This window comes from Pan troglodytes, chromosome 3, assembly GCF_028858775.2.
Source record: "Pan troglodytes isolate AG18354 chromosome 3, NHGRI_mPanTro3-v2.0_pri, whole genome shotgun sequence".
Lineage (NCBI taxonomy): Eukaryota > Metazoa > Chordata > Mammalia > Primates > Hominidae > Pan > Pan troglodytes.
In genome coordinates, this window is record NC_072401.2 from 160,279,933 (window position 1) to 160,304,706 (window position 24,774).

A 24,774-nucleotide genomic window follows, 5' to 3' on the forward strand; every position below is an offset into this window, starting at 1 on the left:
TAAAAAAAGGCAGAGTGAAATGCTCTCCTCGGCTTCTCCCCACCTCCACCTTGTCCTAAAGAGTAACTAAGCCTTTCTGTTCTCCACCTCAACTTGATTAGGGGAGGGAGAAAAATTACTTCATTGTGTTTTAGAAACTTCTCTTAAAAAAAAAAAAAAATGCCTAGGCCAATCCAGAAATTGCTGGAGCTCCGCATGCTGACGCTAACAATCATGTAGCAAAAATCAGTAGCAGTGGTAGCTCTGTTAACTACCATGAACATCCAGGACCATACAATGAAAGGAAGAATAAAGCCAAGTGAATATGGATGGACAGAGAACCAGATTTAATTTAATTTGGAAAAATCAAGGAATATAACCTTTCTTGCATTTGTCTCATAACCACTTCTTACCTAAGGTTAAAAAAAAAAAAAAAACTACCTCAGTTTATTTGTTCTTACCTTTTCAAAGTAAACAATTTCAACTTAAATTCCGTGTCACGCAATTTCTTTTAACTGCAAATTTCTGAATCCTTTTTTAAATAACATAGGGAAATATTTAACTTAAAGTTCAGAGCTCAGAAAAGACGATCTTCCTTATACACTAGATATTCTTAACTAGTGCTTCTATAATTTGCTTCTAAACAAAGAAAATCTGTTCAGCTGGTAACCACAGTCTATTGAAACAATTGAAATAACTTTCAATAGTTAAGTAGAAGGTATACATTAACTTAGAGCTTCTTTAAGAACTATGTGTATTTCCGGATTAAAGTAGTTTATATAAACTAGTTCAGTTAACTATTTTACCAGGACACAATATGGCATTCTGCAAAACTCATTACTCCTATAACTATAAAGTCCTGTTCAAGAGACTTTCACAATTATATTTGCTTCACACATTAAAATGAGAATGTAATCTAATAATAAGTGTTGATTTGGAGTTAAAGATGTAATAGGCCCAGGTTTGGTCCCAACAATGGAGCTTGGCTTTAGGACTTCCCAGCACCACTTTCTAAAATCACTGGTGCTCAACTATTCTATTTCAAATAGACCTGCTTGTTCCCTCTCAAAATAGACAATGCAAAAACACATATTTTCTTCTTCTACACATACATATTTTCCTCCATTGCTCCCTGTGTTAATGGTTTAAGACAACATTTATTCTTAAAATTACTTCACCAATTCCTAGGATATGTTTTCCCACAATAAACAGTTAAAAAGATAAAACAGTCTTAATTTTGGGTCACTGATTCATCTTCTTCTAGACCATGCTGATTTCTTTTTAGCATCTGGCACATGACCCAGCGATAATTTTTAACGACTTTCAAAATACATTTTTCTGGAAATCAAATAAGTACATTTTTCCCCTAAAGCACCCTTGCATTACTATTGTGGTTTGTCCTCCAAAGTGCAACTTCAAAGGCCACTGTAGGAGGAACTCTCATTGTTTTTGTCTGATGATCAGTACTGATGGTTATTCTTTAGCAACTTGGATTTAGCCACTTAAAGAAGGAGCGAGATCTATGCCTGAAGACAAACATTCTTTATGATTTTTTCATCTCATAAATGAGATAAGAAAGATGTCAACTCCTTCTAGAGCAGTGGTTCCCAAACTTGAACGTGTATGAGAATCATCTAGAGGGCTTGTTAAACCATGTGTCCCTGGGCCCACTCTAGGGTTTTGCTTCAGCCCCTGGAGTTGCAGCCTGAGGATCTGTATTTCTGATCAGTTCCCAGGACCACACCATGAGAACCACTGGTCTAGACTATCTGAGTGGTCCAATCAAAAAAACCAAAATTTTTACAAAAACAACTTTTAAATCACTATTAGAAAAAATTAAGACATTCATACTTCTAGCTCTAAAATTTATCTTATCAGAACCTCATAATGTTTCTTAGAGGAATTTTAGTAAACAATAGTATTATATTCATTTTTTAAATGTCAAAAATTTGTCTAACATCGTTACACTGAATCTGTTTTTGCCTTCATATTGGGAAGTTTAAGCACAACTATTTTTTATTTTAGCTTGTAGACAATTTTCCAAAGAACATATGTGGTTTTCTTTTTAGAATAACATATGATTAAAGACACTGTTTTACCTTTAAAAAGCAACTGAATTAAAATTTACTTCACATATGTTTATAGATTTTCCAAAAATTCCAAGGCAAACTCAAACTGCATAGAAAGTTAATTTTTTCTAAATTCATCCATGAGTATATGGGTATGGTTTACTATCACTTATGCATACCTCTTATTAGAATAAGAGCACATTCTAAAAAATTTCCAATTGGCACCATTTATTATATCACCATTTATGCGATAATCTAATAAATAGCATTTAATGAAAAATACATTTACCTTGGAAAACTATACACATACTATATGAGAGAATAATTAAGATGATGATTGCAATAAAAACAGTACTGTACATTAGTTTCCTAAATGTTATGGTATAAATTAATGTCCAAAGGAAATACTTTTCATTCATCAAAGATTTGAAACTACAAATTATTAAACATGTGTGCTAAGAAGCTATTTGTAACTGATTTTAGGCTCTGTGTATTTTTATGTTCATTGAAGCACTTTTTTAAAAGAACAACACGTGCTTGTTTACCGCCACTCGCTGTTCAACTCTCTGAAAACTAGCTCCTCTGCTGCATACTGACTAGTACAGATAAAGACGATTCTGTTGTAACAAGATTACTTTTTAGGACTTTAGGGGTTTTTTTCTTATTGTTTATTTAATGTTGAAGCATAGTTTTAATAACAACCCTGATCAGAAACTCATTTTAATGATGCTAGGAGTACTAATTCTCCCAGCCTTTCAGAAGGATGTAAATTACTACTGTGGTGTGGAGACTTGGGAAGCATTTGGGCACAATGAACAAGCATGAGAAAATTGCTGGAGGTAAAGAATAGCTACTGTTTACTGGACAGAAGGAAAAAATGGCGAATCCAATAATGGTCATGATGGAGATGCAAGTAAATAGAGTTTGCCATCAATTGACTAATTTGACAAAGTGCACCTAGATTCATCATCTTTCCAACTCTACTCTTTCTAATCTTTTAATGCATCACCATCATCCAAGGCTCCTTTCTTCTAGGACAATAACTGGGCATCCAGAACAGTACCAGCATAATACCCAGTACAATACCAGACAATGTCTAAAGTATCCCATCAGCTGGTTAAAATAGTCTCAAACACAGTGGTCTGGCACATGAAATCAGCCCATTTAGCAGCCACTTCCAGAGACCCATCCTCCTCCCACCTGCCCTTCTTTTCCCTTTATTGCTCAATAATGTCCAATAGTCTTCTAAGCTTTTGTTAAGTCCCTGTTGATTCTTGGTGTTTCTGATTTTTACTGCCCTGATTCTGCTTGTCTTTATTCTATGGTTCAGCCCTTTGTACCATGACTGAAGCCGCTATGTCCTCCTCACCAACTCCCTTTGGTTCCAACACTTACACACATCTTACAATATTTCACCCAGAAAATGTTTTCTTATGTACCCTTATAGCAGATCTGGTAAGATATTTGACCCTAACAAATATGTGACTGTTGAATATATTTATAGATGGGCAAGTTGTGGAGAAAACCCAGCTTGCTATTTCACAAGGTGAACAGAAAGCAGTAAACATGATAGGAATGAGGAACTACCAAAACCTATCTCCACTTGGTTCTTACAACTAGACCCAATTATGTATTGTGTTTAGTTAGTCTCTGGAAAATACAATCACCGAGAAATTCCCTGTAACTATTGCATGACATGTAAACATGACCAATAGTCAGTTAACCGGGGAAATCATTTAGAAATTCCAGGAACTCCAATTTGAACTCCAGTAATTCTAAAGGAAGATTAAATGAGAAAAAGGAGACACATTTTTGTTTTCACAACTAGGATTTCTTATTCTGACACCTTTTTATTTCAGTAGCACAGCCTGAAGAGTGTTATCTCACCAGGAGGAAAGTAAGATGACAAAATTGATCTGTCTTCACAAAGCAAAATTATAAACTTAATTACATAATTATTTTTTAATATGTGCATTTATGACTGTTGTGATAATAGCAGTTACATTTCATGTTCTTCACAAGCTTCACATACACCAGTTCATAAAGCCTAACAATATTCTCATTCAACGCACAATAGTTAATGACCCATTCGCTTGCCATTTGTCTTTTCCTCTGCCAATCTTTATTTTTCTCAGTACTTACCCATCCTGTTACCCAAAAGAGGCATATTCTGCAATATTCACTTTAGATGTAGCCAGTTCAAATCAATACAAAGGAAGGATCTTCCAGAGTGTAGACAAAGGGCCATAATAAAAGATGAATTGGGCAGCCCCTGCTAGGGAACAGTCTCTGGGCCTAATTAAGGAATATTTCCTATCCTCAGGTTAAGGAGCCTTACCTTGTTCTACCCAGCAGGATTTGCTAGCCTTCTCCTTTCTAATCAGAATGTTATTACAGTTATTTGTAACTCTTATAGCTGCTCCAAATTGTGCTGTGGAACATAGATCAGGGCAGATAGCTTATCTTTTTAGTTCACAGATATTAAATCAAGAGAATCCACATCTAGATGTCATGTAGGAGCCACCTACTATGCATCACCCAGAAATCCCGAAGTGTGAGCTTGACACTGTGACTAGGTGTAACTTCTAGAATGTCTCTCTTGAAAAAGAGGTTAGTGTATTATGCCTAGAGATCAGAAAGGCAGACTGAAGTTATCCTTAGTAATGTTCATCAAAATACTTCTAGCTCTCCTCCTTCCAGGCTCAGGGATAGATTGTCCTTTCCCTATCACTTTGAAGTTAGGCCAATGAAATTTAAACAGACATGCTGTGGGTCCCTTCCGGATAGAATTCACCGTGTTTCCTGTGTCCTGCCTTGATAGTCATGGTTGTGTGTGTCAATATAGAATTTCCATCAGCCTGGTGCCTGAGAGACTATGGTGATCAGAGCCCTCCACTGACTTGTGATAACCATGAAGGTCATGGAAAATGAGAAATAAATTTCTGTTGACTTAAGCAACTAAGGTTCTGTGGTTGTTGTATTTTTTCCACAGATCATCTAACCTATACTGACTGATAAGCCTTCTAAAAGCAAAAGGAAGAAAACAGCTTTGTTAATCGAGGCCTCTTCTGCAAAGTTCACCATAGGTAAGAAAATATTTCTCATAGCATTGCAAATCTGCACCCAAATCTATACCCAAATCAAAAGTTAGTGCTACCTGGAAGGAGCCAAAGAAATGAGGAAACCCTGACTTCCCAGTCTTTATCCAATATGCCCCACAGGGCAACCTTGGAATTATAGAGGTAACAAGCCCCTGTTCCTCAAGTGTCAATCCCTGGAATGTGGCAGATTAGCTCTGCACATGAAACCATCTATTATTCCCCTTGTCTTGAAGCAGAAGCCAAGATAGCAGCCTTTAAACTAAGGCTTAGGGCCTCCAACAGATGCTAACAGGGAGACATACAAAGGCAGTACCTAGATTCGTTGACCATGACCCAAAACATTGGTTAACAGCTAACAGAATGCATTCTGTTTGAAGCTACTGTGTCCTACCACAATTTTAAAGGACTTGTGCTATCAGAGAGACCCTGAGCCTGGACTAGATCAGTGGTTCCCAAATCATGGTCCACAGGCAGGGTCTATGGGACTTTTTACTCATCTGCAATGAAATGAGAAAAATAAGGACAATTTAGTCACTTTTAGTGAAACTAAATATGTTCTATGTAGAGCACTGTGTTTGAACATTATAGCTTTCCTAATTTTGTGATATTAAAATGTCTTTACATTTATCAAATGATGGTAAAAGATAAATGGTAGGGCCTTTATTGTTGCTATTACTGTTTTTATTTGACAAAATTAAGTTTGGTAACCTTATGTTGTCCCCATTGTTTTTATTAAAATTTGACTTAATTATGGAAACTATTATTTTTACACAACCATCAGGTTTAAAAACTACTGAAGCTCTATAAATCTTTATATGTAGGACACGCTATGGTTATGTTTAATATGATAAAGTGTAACATGATGGAATCTTGAAACCTCTTGCCCCATCCTCTAGAGCTGCACCATCCATCGGGGTAACAACCAGCCACATGTAGCTACTGAGCTCTTGAAATATAGCTGCTCCAAATTGTGCTGCATAGTAAAATACATACTGAATTTTAAAGATAAATAATAAACTGTTAGTTATTTGAGAAATCTCCAAATTGCTCTCCAGTGGCTGAACTAATTTACATTCCCAATGGATTCATTCACACGCTAAACATCAGCATCACACAATATACCTTTGTAACAAACCTGCACATATACCTCTTCATTCTAAAATAAAGGTTTAAAAAAAGAAATAAAATATCTCATTAATAATTTTTATATTGATCACATGTTGAAGTGGTAATATTTTTAATATCCTGAGTTAAATAAAATTTATTATTAAAACTGATTCATCTGTTTCTTTTTAAGTATGGCTTCTAGAAAACTTTAAATTGCATCTGTAGCTCACATTGTATTTCTATTGGACCTCCCTGTTCTAATGTCAGTGTGTTCATGATTAACCACTATTAAGATTATGTTCTTTCTGGTAATGTATTGTGTTTGCATTGCCTTCTCAGTCACACAAATCGTAATAGCTGACTTACTTCTGTTACTCACAGCCTCATTTACCTAGAGTCTCTGCTCTTTCTCATCTTTTGTATCATATGGTCATGAAACTAGTTTTCTTAGTTAGTCTCCTTTTGATCATATCACTCCTTTGCCCAGAAATTGAAGAACAGGGAAGCCTTAGGCACTGGTGGTGAGAATGTACATTAGTACAGCAAGTCCTCACTTAATAGCATCAATAAGTTATTGGAAACTGTGACTTTACGTTAAAGGACATACTGTATAACAGAACCAATTTTATCATAGGCTAATTGATATATAAACAGGAGTTAACTTCCTATGGCTTACAGTTTGCAATTTCACTTAAAGTCACAGTTTCCAAGAACCTGTCAATGGCATTAAATGAGGAATTGTTATATAGTCACTGTGGAAAAGAGAATGAAGGTTCCTCAAGAAATTAAAAATGCAACTAACATAGGATCCAGCAATCCCATTACTGGAGATATACACAAAGGAAAAGAAATCAGTATGTCAAAGAGATATCTGCTCTTCCATGTTTATTGCAGCACCATCCACAATAGCCAAGGTATAGACTCAATCTAAAAGCCCATCTACAGATAATTGAAGAAAACTAGATAGATAGATGATAGATAGATAGATAGATAGATAGATAGATAGATAGATAGATAGACAGATAGATACAATGGAATACTATTCAGCCATAAAACAGAATGAAATCCTGTCATTTACAGCAAAATGGATAAAGCTGGAGAACATGTCATGTGAACTCAGGCAGATACAGAAAGACGAACACTGCATAATATTATATGTGGAATCTAAAGAAGCTTGTTTCACAGAAGTAGAGAGTAGAATAGTGGTTACCAGAGGCTGGGAAGAGGTTGGTTGACAAGTACAAAATTACATTTAGACAGGGAGAATAACTTCTGGTGTTTCTGTTACACAGTAGGGTGACTATAGCAAATAACAATGCAGTGTACAGTCGAAGATATAGTTGAAGAGACTAGAAGATTTTGAATGTTATCACGACAAAGCAATGATAAATGTTTAAAGTGATAGAAGGTAATTACCCTGATTTGAACATTATAAAATGTATACAAGCATTGAGACATAACATAAGTATGTACAATTACCATATGTTGATTATGAATTTAAATTTAAATTTTAAAATAAAAAATAACCTAATGTTTGACACTTTCCAACAAGTAATTATTCCATAGCTCTCCAATACCAATTATGTTATTTTCTGGCCATAAACCCATCCAGACCTGCTATGTGCACATGCTGAGCATTTGCACTCACTTGTCTTTGATATGAAATGTTGTTTCCATTATTCTCTCTCAGTCTATGTCTTTCTTTGTCTTCCACACTCATTACACAGCTCTCCTTCTCTAAAAAACCTTCCATACTTGACCCTACCCGGCCCTCCAAACCAGGCTCCTTGATGATCTCTCATATCTCCTTTAATACATTATGTTCATGGCATCAATTTATATTTATTGATAGATGTAGAAAAAATATATATTTCAGACAATCAGCTATGTGCATTCCGTTTCCATAATTCATAAATTATCTTAAAGCAGAGTATCATATTTCATAAAATGACAGGGCTATAATGCAGCTAAAAGATTGACTGTTTGTTTTACTAGTGAGGTAACAAGACTAAAGCTTTTAAGTGACTTATCAGAGTTTACATGTCTAATTAGGAGCAAAAGTGGGACCAGAACTCCCAATGTTCTACTGGTATTCCTGGAACAATCCACTTTTACTTTTCTAATTTATTCTGTCTTCCAGCATGTAGGAAATGCCCCCGTATAAATCAGGTAGTCTCAAATGAAGCACGAAGATGCATCAGCAGGAGATAGTGCCCAAAGGAGAGAACATTGAGATTATCAGGATAGGGCAAAGAGCACCAGATCTCCAATGGGTTGATCCCATGGGGTGAAAAGCAGGCTAGATGATAGGCAAGTGAGTGGGCTTAGAGACAAGGCTCCAATCATAGCAGAGTGGCTGAAGTGCAGTCAAGAAATCTGAAGCAGCTGAGGCTTAACCACAGTGACTGAGCATGCGCCTTAAGGTTGTGAGGGAAGAGGAAGAAAGATGGCTGCTTAGGGAGCACACAGGTTACCAGACATGAAACAGCAAGGTTAATTTCCAGATCCCACCCACTAACCCAGTCAACAGACTATATCACTTATTTTATCCCATCAGTCTTGATAGATAGTCTAGATAGAATGAACCTAAAGCTTGAATATGTTCAATTAAGGGAACTAAGTAAGATAAAGTTAATATTAAGCTCTGCCCAGAGTTTGCACTTACCGTGTAAGATGATAGAGAGATAGATAGATAAGGGGCAACACAAAAATCCACATGGCACTTGGCTTACAATGTAATGGTTGATTTTCTGCTAAAATGACAATAGCTTCTGGTCAGTTTTCATCTAGGGTGAAATTGTTTAGATTTTATATAAAATATTTTCTGAAATACCTGTGCCTACTAACTGTCTGCTCCAGTTGCACATTTTGCTAGCTATCACTCCCTAAAAGTCATTTCATTTCAGAATTGTTTAATTAATGCTAAATCAAGCAGCTAGTATTTTTGGTGTGACACAGAGGTGATGAATTCCTCAAGGGTCTTGCCTTACTGACAGCTGTCAACTAGAAATGGATGCATAGAATGAACAATTTGGCAGCATGCATTTTGGCCCTTAGATTGCACTTAATATTTTTAATGTATGGTTGTTTTACTATTATCTGAATATCTCTACATGATGAAGCTCTTATTGAGGTTTTACCAGCCTCTCGCACTGGGACTTTCTCAGGTCTACAATAAAAAAAAACACATAATAAAATGGCTTTTTCTACTGTTGAAAATGGTGATTGTGAATAGGTTCAGAAACATGGACAGAAGCCCTCAAGTGTCATTACCCAGTTTTAAAACATGATGCTGAAAAAAAGAAAGTCATGGTTTATTTCCGTCATGGTAGGATGAAAAAGCTGCAAGATTACTGTGGATGTGTATAGTGCAAACAGGTTAACAATGCTTGTTTGGTTTGACTCACTAGGTTGGTTCGAGAAGTAATTTTCAAATAGAAGGTTTTGTTATTCAAAGAGCCTCAATGAGGTTTTAAGAAGAGATTCAAAGATAAGAAAGGGTATCAGCCTCTATTAGCCTGTGTCGAGGGCAGAAACCCCTGACATGCTTAGCCAAGTGGAGGCGTTGACATCACAGATTCTATTGGGCCCAGAGTGCAAGTTTATAATTGAACAATGTAGGCAGGAAGTGAAGGCTAAGAACATACACCATCTGTTTGTTTTTAAAACTCTTTAATATGTGTCTTCAAACTGCAAAACAAGAGAATGAGAAAACACACTTTAATTCAAATCTTAATAAGAATTCTATTTCAGTAATCTGGTAAAAATAATAATAATAATAATAATACCTAAACATTACTGAGGGGAGTCTTTTGCTACAATGCAGTGGTTCTCAACCAGGAGTGATTTTGTCCTTCAGGAACATTTGCCAACGGCTGGAGACACCTTTAATTGTCGCAACTGGAGAGTGCTACAGGCATCCAATGGGTGGAGGCCAGGGAGGCCACTAAACGTTCTACAATGTAAAGGACAGCCTCTCACAATAAGGAATTCTCCAGCCCATAGTAGAAACAGTACCTGCCTCAATGTATGGCCAGGGTATGCTATATTCACTTTTGGGTTTTGCCACCAAAATACTTCTATAAAACTAATATGCCAGATTCACTGTCTTTGCCAAAAATAAGACAGAAGTGACACCCTGAGAAAACAAACAATGAAAATTATTCATTCAGATGAATATCTATTTTAGTAAAACCTAATAGATTCTTAATAAAATGAGAGGTGATTTGGAAATTTTGCCCTGATAATTTGAGAGATTAAAAATACATTGTTAACGAGTACTTCCTGGCTACCTGCCCACTAATTGTATGTATCTGTGATATTCGCTCAGGCAAAATTTTCAAAGTTTGCAAAATAACATCAGAATGATTTTGAAGACCTCTGTATCAACAGCTTACTTTTTGTTGACAATTCCCAAAGCAAGTTCTTCAATTTTACTATTAAGAAGCTTCTTATGGGTCCCCCTTCTGAAACTGCCCTTGACATGTTCCACAGCATCCTTCCAAAAAACTACTATTTCTAAATAAATTTAAAAAAATCCATGAACCACTCACATAATAATCTTAAAATACTTCAAGTATTATTAAAAATAGTGAACATTTTATGGGACTAAATTCAGTTAACCATAAGCATGTCCATCAAAAGAACAGTGTCTTCACTAAATCTACTACTAAATGAATAAGGGTTTGTGAAGATTTCTATATTAAAATTCTTCTTTCATGGAATTAATTATATTTATGGAGGGAGGAAGCAGTGTTAGTATAACCTTTTAGCCCTCATTTATAAATAGGCTTATTATATTGAAGTCAATGATATACAGATATGTAATTCAAGCAGATTCTACATGTATATCTATGAGTAGGGAGCATTAACCTCAAAAATAAATTCCTCATGTCAAAGGGCTACTACTCACTTGTTCCAGAAATTCATTAGCAAGTTGAAAAATAAGAATGACCCAGTCTGGTTAAAAGAAAATGCAGTCTACAGAAATGTTCATTGCATTTTCATACTTTTCCCCCTACTGGTCCAATAATAAAAATCATCATATGAATGACTGACACTTAGTAATCACCTATAATGCAGTAGGACCTACACCCCTCACTATGCCCTGTGCTGGCCATCACAGCTACCTTGCTGCATACATATTTTGCTCCAGAAAAGCAAGGCTCAGCCAAGAGTCAGCACCTGCATAACTCTAAAGTCACAGGGGACCTACAATTCAAACCCAGGCCAGCTTTGCTCCAGGACATCCACTGACATGTCATGGTCTCCATTGTAGCAAAATTCACAAGTTCAAAAGGATTTTAAGTTGTTTTATTCCTTCGTATTCTTCTTTCAACAATATCCTATTGTTCGAATTCCCAAACTCAAACAGTTTATAAACGATTGCTGTAGTTAGACTTTAATTCCTGTCCCACAGTTAATTCCACAAAGGCATTTTGCCCTGTGTAATTCCATTCTTTTCCTAGTCCTGTGTCATTAGGGGAAAAAATATGTTTTTGCTTATGAGATATCTCTAGCTCAATTTCTTTCTGGTAGTGTGTCTTTGATCAGTTCAGACATTTCTCAGACTTCGTATACGCCCTCGTTTGTAGATAGCGTATGTGTTCTCTGAAACTTTTTATTGCTTTTCAGCTTTGTGTGTGTGTGTGTGCACGCGCACGCATGCGTGTGTGTAAAGAAGGAGATTAGGACATTTAGAGAAGGAGGGCGGGGAGGAGAGATCCTGAGAATAGAAAGGAGGAAAGAAAAAAAGAGGAATGGAAAGAGACAGAGAAAGGAAATGGGAGTGGAAGGAGGGAGGACTGCTTTGTAACTGCTAAGATTGCAGACAGAAATAGCACACAACCACTGTGAGCTGTATGCGATTCAGAAACCAAGACCAAATTTTGCTCACTTTCATTAATCAGTTGCTCAGAGAGAAGGAAATGACATCTGGTTCTGTCTTCTTCTACATCTTAATTATTGGAAAATATTGTAAGTATGCTCAGTATCTAATTTTGTATACCTTAGTATTTTGTGGAATAACCACAAGCACAAATGTTTATTCCTTATATTTATGCTTTTAAGATAAAATGCACTTGCTGATAAAATTGTAATCTCACTTCAGAATTGTTCTTCTTAGTATATGTCTGGTATTTGTATTAAAGACCATAATATCTTATCATAGGCAATAGTGAAGCAAGACTGATGTGGCGTGTAAACCTAGGCTTCATAATAACCAATTCATATAATTGATATTATAAGCAACATTATAATATTTAAAGAGTAGTAATTCTTAAACTGTATTCAAGGAATATATTCATTGAAAAATCCTAGGAAAGTTCTCACATTTGTGCCAGTTTCTGTATAGTTGTAATGCTCTGTCGCCCTTATTCTTTGTGATTTGCTATCATAGGTGTGCTTCTGGGCAGGGAGATGCATTCATAAAACTCTTTTTATTTAGCAAGGTTTATCACTGTTCCTTGAAAGAAAAACAAGGGAAAGCACAAAGCAATGAAAAACATAGGCACAAAAGAAGCTCCAAATGGGCATGTTATTTTTACTATAATGACAAATTTTGTTTTCTCTGTGTGTGCTATGGTTTATTTTTCAGAAAATCTTTTTTAAATTCAAGGGAAACAGTTGTTGTGTGTTAAGCTCCATTTGAATTATAGTATGTAGACAGAAATAAAGTGTTTTTGTTTCTTAGGTAATAAATGATGAAAAAGTCAAAGCCAAACCAAGAACAAAACTTTCTGGGTATCTTTAATACTTTATGATTCTGGGAATGTGGGCTTTTACTAATTTAGAAATTAACAAGCCTTTTTATAGTCCTGTGTCTCTTAAAAGTTTGCATAAGTTTTGTTAACTCTGAGCTCTTCTGTTAAGGAATGTCTCAGGGTAACTTTCAATCCTGACTCTCCCAATTGTAATATGTCAAAGTGATTATATTTTCCTTTTTCTCCTTCTTTCCTCCTTCCCTCTGCTCCATCTCATCTAAAGTTAAAGGACAGCATCAAAACCACAGAAACTATTCAGAATCCTGGGGAAATATTCTAGTCCTAGCCTTCTCCATCTCTAATCTTGATTACTGACAGTCCTATTTTTTAACTGAAGGGAAAACAATAAATTGCAAACCACCATAAAAAATGTAATGTTTCTAATTATAATTGCATGTTTAAACTACCAGAGCTTTTGACATTTGTGGCCAACAGCTTCAAAAATTAATGCCATATTTTACCATCCCTATTCCATTTCAATGAAATGAATAGATTAAATAAGCCAGAGGAATATTTCCAAAATAGTCTTTCTAGTATAAAGAATTTAAGGGTATATAAAATGTGTTTAGGGCAGGTTGGGAAGCAACTTTGGCAACTGTGTTACCAGTCATTTCAGGTTAGGAAAAAAATTCCATGTTTACCTGTACCCTTTTGTTAATAAATTATTTTCATGAGCAGAAAATAATAATGATGGTGGTGATGATGATGCCAAAACCCTCTGTCTCTTTAAATTTAACTTCTCTTTTGATTCAAAAGAAAATTTGGGAGTGTAGTGTAAGTTGAGAGCTCCAAGTTCTCATCCTTCCACGCCTTCCCCAGGAAATGAGGGCATAAACATTTGCAGCAAAGTTTGGCAAGGCAATTCCTCGCTACATGGTATTAACTGCATGTTAGGGTGGGGGAACACTTGTCAGGGACCCCCTGAAACAGCACCCACAGCCGTGGCTCACCTTGAGTTTAGCCCCTCACCCAGGCCCCACCTAAGTGAGAATTTCCTGGGCACATAGCAATGGAAATCAACAGCCACACATAAGGACAAATTCTTAAATCTCTGTAAATGCCCCATGGTTGTTGTTTCTTTGTGTGTTTTCTTTGTTTTGTTTTGTTTTTATATCCACTTTCCTGTAACGGGAAAGGCGATGTGATATCATGGAAGACACCTAACCTAAGATGCTTAGCTGCACTACCATGCACTGGTTCTATGGTTTCAGCAAATGATTTACCTCTTCTGAGCATGTGAAATGGCAATCAAATCCTTTACCCTGTCTACCTTTCAGAAACCCTGTGTTCCGTTCTTTATTACAAAAATTACTTCCTGAATCTTCACAACAACTCTATTATGTGGATACAATTAAGCACACGAGGTAGGACATTCAGTGCCTTGTCACAAGACTCCAGCTAATAAATGCCAAGATTGGAATGCTTTCAAAGCCCGTGCTCTCTCCCCTAGACCATGATAATTCTCAGTAGCCATAATGTGTATAAATGGGCTTTGAAAACTATAAAGCCCGTTACAGACGTAAGCAACTATTAGTCATCCTTTCAACCAAAAATACCTATGCATGCCAGAGCAGTGACCATGCTTTATTCACCTATCTTATTAAAGTAAGCATGGTCCCTGCTCTAAAGGGATAGAATGGAGAAGACGGCATGTTGATCTAGAATTCAATTCAATAAGACAAGTGCAAAAATTGAGGTCCACACAAACAGAGGTGACATTAAGACTTAGAAAAGATTTCCTTTTAGCCTTGAGAATTTTTCATTCTTTAAAAATCCTCTGTCCATAGTCTAATTAATTGTATTGTGCCAATGTTAATTTTTTAGTTTTGTAATGTACTAAATTTACATAAGATTAAGGAAAGCTGGGTGAAAGGTGTATGGGACCTCTCTATACTATTTTTTCAACTTCTTGTAAGTATATATTTCAAAATCCGTGGTTAAAAAACAATCCCCAGGACAACTTGTATTATAAGTTCTTATCAGAAAATGCTGTATTATTTCTTAAATGATATCACTAAGCAAAACAATTCTTTTACTTAATGTTTTAGATAGGCAGGAAACAAGTGAAGATATAGGAAATAGAAGGAGTTCAAACATAAGCTTGATCCACTTTAGTATTTTGCCAAGGACCGGCCCAGCTTAGTAAGGTCTTCTCTTTCAGACTCCTAGAGACACTTACCAGGCTACCTGGCCTTTGCTTTGGATCCCAGCACTGGCATAACTTGTAACAGTTTTTTCTGTAACTATGAAGAAGAGAAAAGGAAGAGACAATTCCAGAACTAACCATTAGCTTGGTTAGTACGTGGAAAAAGAGAATGTTCGCATATTTATCCAATTCCAAAAGATGGGAGAATAAACATACCAATATGCAGACCACAGAGGTATACTGTGTTCCACCTTATACTTTGGTGGGGGGGGTTGGGTTTTTTTTTAATTTGTATAAATTTATGGGGCATGAGTGCAATTTGGTACATGCCTAGATTGCAGTGGTCAAGTCAGGACTTTTAGGGTAACATGCATGGTACCAATTAAATAACTTCTCACCACCTTATATTGTGGAGGCTGCTGACAATTTTGTGTTGTTTTTACTACATATTTTGAATCATATTTTTAAGTTTCAAATGGAAGGAAAATTAATGAATCTGTGCAAATGCACCCTGATCTACATAAAGGGAAATTATTATGTTTGTGAACTAAATAGTCTTTCAAGCACGATTTCACACATTAGTACAAACTTGTTAAACTAAAATGCCTGGAGTTGAGTATTCTAGTTAGGTTTAACTTTCTGTCTGAAAAACTGTAAGCATTTAGACCATTTGATTTCAATCCTTATGTTTATGGGTGTAGTTGTTTTTCTATTTCCCATTTATTGAGAGGTCTCCATGGATGAGGAACAATGTAAGTGCTTTACAAACATGATCTTATTTTATTCCTATAATAACCCTATGAGATATTCTTGCTTTACAAAATAGGAAACAGAGAATGAGAAATATTTGGTAGCATTCCTGGCACCACTTCTTAGTAATGTTGCAAAGGAGATTTGAATCCAAGTCTATCTCCTTAAAAGCCTATGCTATTAAACATGATTCAATTCTAACACTTTCTTAAATTATAATATAGAATTTAAAGTGACCTTAACAGACCCCTGACCTAGCTCACTGGCCTTCAAGCAAGTTAGATCTTTCTGTATTTTAGATATTAATCCATAAAGAAATATTGGCCAGCCCAAGGTCTCAGAGCTGGTAAATCCAGGGCTTCCACCACCTACAGTGAGGGCCTCCCCATCCAAGGCAAGTTTAACAAATCCATGCTAGGCATTTATATATCTCCTCTAATGAGCTGTTGCTATCTGCTTTGTATACATTCCTCAGTGTACACCAACAACTGATGAATTAGTATATGTAAATAATTTGAATATATAGAAAGCACTTTTGTTTGCAGCACATGAAACTTAGCTATACATACAGCAAGTGCCAATAAATATTGACTTAATTCCTACATTAGTTTACCTCTCCCTCCTCCTGGATATTTTATTAGCCCCACAACCCCAACAGCTCTATTTCCTGCCTATGTGTAGTGATCCCATACTCTTTCATCTTTTTAAATTCTACAGCTTCATCTATTTCCGTGATCAGAACAACAAGGACCCAACACTAAACCAAAAGCTCTTTCCTTCTTTGGAGATAAGCAGGGGCAAGTTGTGAATATTTCAAATTTAGGTTTTGTTCTCTATCACAACAAAAATAAATGTCAAATGGAAAAAGGACAGTGTAAAGTGAGATATCATGTTGTTCATGTTAGAACTTGGTATTTTCCTACTAAATAACTGTATTTTATAGCAACCTGGATATTATTAGATTTGTTGTTAAATAGATTCATTTTATAATTATTTCAATACTACCTAAATTAACTGGGTCTCCTTATTTCTTCAATCTTTTATGATAATGAATATGCCTTTTGGAAATCATCAATGTTTTCAAAAAATTTCTGAGAGTTAATCTTTGGGAACGGTACTCTTGGGACTTTTCACCAGCTGGTCTAGGCCACCTGGAGCCCTTGCCTCTGGCCATTGTGCCAGCAACTCTCTCCACCTCTCTCTCCCCATCATTCTTCCTCAACTCCTCCTCCCATGTTGCTCCAGGAACTCAAGTTCTCATTGAGTTCCTATGCAGATGGACACAGCTCTCTCTCCTTAGCTCCTGTTTCCAAATGCAATCCTAGGTCTACATTTAGACAGGGTGCTCAGTTGAACCAAAATGTTACCCACATGATTAGCTACAAATGAAACAGCAGATAATCTGATACATTCTTTAATAGTAAGATTCACACTTAAAAAAACAAAAAGCTGTTGAGATTTTAAATAATTTTTTTGTTAGAGGATTGAGTATCCACTTGAACTAAGAGGCCATATAATTATATGAGTTATTCCATTGATTAAAACATATAGTTGGCCAGGCATGGTGGCTCACGCCTGTAATCCCAGCACTTTGGGAGGCCGAGGCAGGAGGATCACTTGAGGTCAGGAGTTCAAGACCAGCCTGGCCAACATGGTGAAACCCCGTCTCTACTAAAAATACAAAAGTTAGCCGGGCGTGGTGGTGGGCACCTGTAATCCCAGCTACTCAGGTGGCTGAGGCTGGAGAATCGCTTGAACCCAGGAGGCAAAGGTTGCAATCAGCCAAGATCATGCCACTGCACTCCAGACTAGGTGACAAGAGTAAGACTCCATCTCCCCACCTCCAAAAAAAAAAAATATATATATATATATATTTATGTATATATATACTGTTATTAGATGAGAACCAAGGGAAAAGATTAGTAGGAGGCAACAGTATATATATATATACTGTTGCCTCCTACTAATCTTTTCCCTTGGTTCTCATCTAATTCATTTAAGGAAAAATGAAGTTTCTTTTTCCACTTCCCACAGTCTGATCCTCAAGTAAATTGCTATTACTTAGACAGTTTCTACTTAATGTTGCTCAAGTACTATTTTTAATTTCAGTTTCATAAAATCAGACTTTTTTGAGTTGGAAGGCAAGGTAAAGCTATAAAGGACAACATCCTCATTTTTCACATAGAAACTAAGGCCATATAGCTGTGTTCCCTTTAGTTTTCAGCTGTCTTATTCTTAACTCACTTTTAAAAGTGGGTCTCCAAATTTCATATGTAGGACAAAAAGGGCAAGAAATATCAAAAGGGTAAAATATCACTTGAAAATAGAAAGAACCTAGACAGAAATTGTTAAAATAAATTTATTATCTACCAAAATCCTAGCGTCAATGATTAAGACTTTGCCAATACACTAAGCTAGTATAATCCCTCTTCACATACCTACCTTGTGGAAAAACATTTAAATCATTCTCACAACCAAGGAGAGAAAGGTTCTCATTGCACCTGTACATCACCATGTTTGCAGCCAGGCCCAGAGGAACTTTAATGAAAGGGACTTTAAAAATGCTTAGAGTAAGGTGGGGGGCAGTGTCTCATGCCTATAATCCCAGCACTTTGGGAAACCAAGGCAGGTGGATTGCTTGAGCCTAGGAGTTCAAGACCAGCCTGGGGGGGCAACATGGCGCGACCCCCCATCTCTACAAAAAATACAAAATTTAGCCAGTCGTGGTGGCAAGTATCTGTAGTTCCAGCTACTCGGGAAGCTGAGGTGGGAGGATCGCTTGAGCCTGGGAGGCAGAGGTTGCAGTGAGCCAAGATGGTGCACTGCACTCCAGCCTAGGCAACAGAGCAAGACCCTGTGTCAGAAAAAGAAAAAAAAAAGCTCAGAGTAAGTCAACACCAAGTGGATGTCTTCACTATTAATATCTCCTCTCCAGTCCATGCTCCTATCCTATTCCCCAGACAATAGAGTCATCTCTAAAGATGCAGCCCTTTTCATCACATGCCATGCAAATCATGAATCTGGCCCTTGGGGTCACCCCTCTAAGGTGAGAGAGGCTTCATGTGCCACAGGTTGAAAAATGAGACAGCATTGCTACAGCAGAAGAAACTTTGCCAACTTCTCAGGAGTAATTTATAGACTATCAGAATCTCTCAGACACTTCTAGTGTCCAGAGAAATCCTCTCTTTTTTCTGGGTGCCCCAGATAATGTAGGCACCAAATACCTGTGTGCTTCACCGCTCCTATAACCTCTTCATTCCCACCAAAAAAGAATGCCATCTGTTCTGTCTTTCTGCCTATGCAGGTGCCAGAGAGGGCGGACAGTGGAGGCCCTGGTCGTAGGGAGTCGAATATCCCTAACCTTACTGTTTTCTTCCCTCTCCCCACCCCAGCACACACAGTTTCCTGAGATAGAGTAACATGTTTCAATCCTCACCTTTGTGGGGATTGAAAGGACACTCACAGAGCAACACAGAGCATCCTCACTGTTATGTTAAACGACCCCAAGATATTCATTCCTGATATGGTAAAACATAAATCCCACACTGGTCATAAACTCTGCTATCATGAAAGTCTGATCTCTTTTTTTGCTTGCTTTGTTGTTGTTGTTGTTGTTGTTGTTGTTGTCGTTGTTGTTGTTGCTGTTTATGAGACAGGGTTTTGCTCTGTGGCCCAGGCTGGAGTGCAGTGGTGTGATCACAGCTCACTGCAGCCTCAACCTCCTGGACTCAAGTGATCCTCCCACCTCAGTCTCCTGAGTAGCTGGTACCACAGGTGCATGCCACCACGCCCGGCTAATTTTTGTATTTTTTGTAGAGATGGGAGTTTCACCATGTTGCCCAGACTGGTCTCGAACTCCTGGGCTCAAGCCATCCGCCCACCTCAGCCTCTCAAATCTCTGGGATTACAGGTGTGAGCCACTGCTCCCAAACTCCTTCAAGTTTTGATCCTGCTACTTGCTTGGGTTTGTCCTCCTTTGCTTCTCTCCCAGATTGTCTATTTAGTGCCAAATGGACTCCCTGCAGCTTTCCCTTTCCTGGCTAAGCAACCTAGATACTGGCTTCCAGTTCTAATTAACCAGTTCCTCTTTCTCCCTTAGCGCTTAATTTCTCCTTCCTATCTTAATGATTCTCTGTATTCCTTGGTCTCACCACACCTTCTGACAAAATACCCACAAAGAGAAACTCTCCTGTCTTGGTCCCAAATCTTGCAACCCAAATTCTGATTTCTACTCATTTCATTTCCCTAATAAATACTTCCTCCTCATGAATTAGGACTTTCATAGAGAACAGCTGCCTGTTAAACATACTACTTGCAGATTACACCCCTCCCTCATTTTGCAGTTACCTGGGTTCATGGACATTTTTGACCGATTTTTTTCAGTGTTGTGTAAATTAGTTCCAACACTTGATCCTCATAATACAAGCAAGTTATGACCCTGCAGATTCCTGTAGTTGCAGCCATTTAAACAGATAAATTTTACTTTACAGATTTAAATTAAAACATTATAAAATAGAACATGCAAATAGATAGGAAATGACAAATTTTGAACAAAATTTATATGTGTGTGTGCCTGGACCTAGTGAAAGAAATCAGATAAGCTGCCCTAGGAAGCTTTTTTGGAAGCTTTTATCCAGGCACATATTGCAAGTATAAGTTAATGAAAATAACTCTTCTCAGGTGCATCACGCATTGGCTTCTGAGATACAGCACAATCCACTCTGCCATTACCTTCACTCATAAAACCTCAGATTCTTTTTATCCTCTTCTCTCACCCTCGTTGCTCACCCTAGCTTTTTGATATTTTAATGGTTTTTTCCCAGAGCAGGCTAGAAATGTTTGATTCATTTTCAATGGTCCAGAAGATTTGCCGTTTTTACTTTCTCAGTTGTGGCTGATTTGCTGGAAATTGCAGAACTGCCTCATGGTTTATAAATGTTTCTACTTTCTCACACATTTCAAACTTAGACACAATGACATCATCAGTCATGCTTTCTGTTAGCTTCTTAACCTCCATTTAACCTCCCTTTTTTGTGTTAAGATCAGGAGAGGTGGCCAGTTTAGCAAAGTCAAATTTAGATTTTTATTTCTGCCCTTCTAATTGCAGTCGTTACCCCTGATCCTGTGAACTTGCAGCACAACAGTTTAAGTTCCCTGGAAAGGAAAGAGGGATTGTTTTTGTTTGTTGATATTTTCTCAACCACTGAGCATTCGTCTTCAGTGGTGATCCAAAATAATGTGGCAAGTCATTTGTCTATCAAATCCATTTTAATGGAAAAAATCTGTACAAAGCTTTTTGTAGCGCATCTGGCTCTTGGGCACCTTTTTTCAAAGTTTCTATGCTAGTAAACGTAGCAGGTTCAATTTGAAAGCTCCATGCCCTCTTCTGTTCTTCAATCCCCTAGAGGCTTTGAGTCTTTTTTGAGACAGGGTCTTGCTCTCCTGGCCCAGGCTTGAGTGCAGTGATGCAATCTTGGCTCACTGCAAACTCTGTCCCCTGGCTCAAGCAATCCTCCCAACTAAGCCTCGCGAGTTGCTGGGACTCCAAGTGCATGCCACCATGCCTACCTATTTAAAAAAAAAATTTATAGAGAGGAAAACACTACATTGCCCAGGCTGGTCCTAAACGCCTGGGCTCAAGCCATCTGCCTACCTCAGCCTCCCGAAGTACTGGTATTGGGCCACTGCACCTGGTCTGCCTTTGACTCTTCACTATTTCCCTCTCTTTGATCCAAGGCCCTTGGCCTCACTCTCTGCCCCTCTGTTTCCTCCAATCACTCAGCCCCTCACTCCTGATCCTCTCCTGACACACATATTCCCCTACTGCACAGGGTCATCTTGAACACAAAATTTACTTCTATTCTAATTTTTTCAGGAGAATCCACCCTTCGGTTTTTGTCCTTTTTTTCCTCAGAAAGCACAGGGTTGTGGAGGGCTTCAGGGAATGTTGACAAAGGTAATGCCAGCATTCTCTGACATGAAGTTTGAGGGTGGAAGGAAATGTTATAAACTACTACTACACACACACACTTTAAATCTTATGCCATCATTAACATTAAGCATACCAAATCCAGGTACGATATATAGTGTAAACATTTTCATGTTTACAGACCAGAAACCTCATATGTGTAAAAATTATATTTTATATTTCTATGACTAAAATTCAGAGCTCATGACTCCTACATAAAATAATAGAACATTTAAATTTGCTAATTCAAAGTAGCTTGGTTTTAAAATGAGGCACTTTTTCTTTAAAATGCAATCTGGGTTTTCTGTTGGCTTGGGTTTTTTGTTTGTTTGTTTGTTTTACAATTAGGGGGTATATGCGCAGGTTTGTTACATGGGTATATCGTGTGATGCTGAGGCTTAGGCTTCTAATGATCCCGTCACCCAAGTAATGAACATACTGCCTGATAGGCAGTTTTTCAGAATTTTCCCCCCCTCCTCCCCTTTTGGAATCCCCAGTGTCTCTTGTCCCCATCCTTTTGTGCGTGTTTACCCATGCACCCAGTGTTCAGCTCCCACTTATAAGTGAGAACATGTAGCATTTGTTTTTCTGTCTCTGAGTGAATTTACTTAGGATAATCGCCTCCAGCTGCATCCCTGTTGCTGCAAAGGACAGGATTTCATTTTTTTATGGCTGGGTAGTATTCCATGGTACCATATTTTCTTTATCTTATCTACCGTTGGTGGGCATCTAGATGGATTCCATGTCTTTGCTATTGTGAATAGTGCTGTGATAAACATATATATGAGTGGAGGTGTCTTTTTGGTAGAACTGTGTATAAAATACAATCTCAATCACTTAAGAAATCTTACCTGCGCTACCCTTTTCCCCTTCTCCCCTTCTGACCAACAGCATGTGATTTCGGTGACAGTTTTGCAAACATCAAAATTGAGGAGGCAGGTAGAGAGGTGAACATCTCCAGTCACTTTGCCAGCTACTCATGAGGGTTAACTCACTCTGGCACGGATGAATGACACCAGCACCCACCAAAGCATTCAACCACTTTTCCACATTGTCCTCCAGCTAATCCACATGCTTCTCACCAAAGACCACCACCACTGTCTGCTCATAGCCTTCTCAGGAGAGCACAGGAAGCCCTCAAGTGTCCTTCCTCACCTATTGGGAACTCAGGCAGATTCGGGGCTGACAAAGGCCCTGTGTCTAGCTCACCCATTCACCATCGCCTCCCTCACTTCAAGACCCTGCTTCTCCTAGAGATGTGCCCTTTCTTTGAGCTGGACATTAGGATTTGAGACAAGAATCACTTCTGCTTAGGCAGTCCCCCAAATTCTCTTATCAGTTTCCACCTCCTCCCTTCCCCTACAGAGTTTTAATACCAAAGGGACAGGGTGCTTCCTTCTCACATTTCACTCTCAGCAGGTTCAGGAAAACTGCTTCGAGGGCATCACACATGCTTAACCCTTAACTCTCTCTAGAGGTTGTGGAAAGACTGGATGTTCTGTGTCCTTCATTACTGGGTCTTAATGTTCAAGACCAATATGGTAGAATCTAACAAGTAAATAAAAAGAAAGAAAAAATATTATCTCTCTCAAGCACCTGTCTTTTGCCATTGAAAGCCATGACTCTAAAGCTTTGGAATTTAAAGCCAAGAAGGTGAGGACTCAGGAAAGTTTTTTTGTGCTCTACCTTCCCTGAGCAATAAAGTACAGTCTAAATTTCTAGTTTTAGTGGTGGAAAAGTAAAAAAGGAATAACCATGAAGGAAGCATACATGGACATTACCCTAAAATCAGTAATTATAAACACAAAGCCACAGTAATTAGAAATAATCATTATAACAAAATACCTTAGTAAGAGATGCACTTTTTATTTGCAAATCATATCATATCAAATTTTTAGCTATTTCCCAACACTGTATAATAGACACAAGTGAATATGCATATTTACCCTTACTCTCAAGAAACTTCTATAGGAGAATTGGAATTTTCAAAACTTGCCTAATGATAGATAGGGTTAGTCTATCTTCATTTGGTCATTTATTTTTTAAGTCACACACAAAAAGTGTGCTTATCCTATTTGGATTCTAACTCAAATATCTTGGCTCAAAATTCTGTACTCTTTCTGATACCAATTTTCCCTACTTTTCTATTTTTCTATTCTGTTGCCCACAATGGTTCCTCATATTTCACTTACACCTGCCTTTCATGTAACTTTTATTTTTAATCTCTTTTCCCTACACTTTTCTATATGCTTTTTTTCCTATTGCTTTAATCAACACTAATCACAATATTATAGATGAAAACATCAATGTATAAAAATATTATTCAAAGCGTGAAAAATCCCAAATCATTAGGCATATTTATTAAATTTCTCCCACAAATTCTTTCTGATGCAATGTCTAAAACAATAGAATGTGTAATAAATAATTGGAAGGAGTAAGGAATAGTCTCACATGACACTCTTACCCCCTAGAAACTACTCGATCACGTTCTTCTCTAATTAGTCTCCCAGGGACCTACACCACTTTTAAATTTATTCTGGGGAAATTGTGGCAGATTTTTAATGTATATTATAATGTGCTTTATTCCATGTACTTAGATACACAAAGTGTTCTAGATCAATGTTATGATATTCTGATTTTTTTTTTTTTTTTGAGACAGAGTTTTGCTCTTGTTGCCCAGGCTGGAGTGCAATGGTGCGATCTCTGCTCATTGCAACCTCCGCCTCCTGGGTTCAAATGATTCTGCTGCCTCAGCCTCCCGAGTAACTGGGATTACAGGCATGCACCACCGCACCCAGCTAATTTTGTATTTTTATTAGAGACAGTGTTTCTCCATGTTGGTCAGGTTGGTCTCGAACTCCTGACCTCAGGTGATCCGCCCGCCTCAGCCTCC

General features: G+C 37.5%; 1 protein-coding gene across 11 annotated transcripts in view; it reads left to right on the forward strand.

Moving 5' to 3' along the window:
• The first annotated feature begins 12,024 nt into the window (after positions 1-12,024).
• Positions 12,025-24,774, forward strand: part of RXFP1 (relaxin family peptide receptor 1) — a 131,302-nt gene continuing 118,552 nt past the window's right edge. For 9 of the 11 annotated variants that reach the window (XM_001144181.8, XM_009448472.5, XM_063809968.1 and 6 more), the window contains exon 1: positions 12,025-12,232. In XM_001144181.8, the coding sequence (XP_001144181.4) occupies positions 12,118-12,232 (115 nt within the window). In that variant the 5' untranslated portion in view covers positions 12,025-12,117. The remainder of the gene's footprint in view (positions 12,233-24,774) is intronic. The other 2 variants (XM_063809973.1, XM_063809972.1) reach the window with 1 other exon arrangement.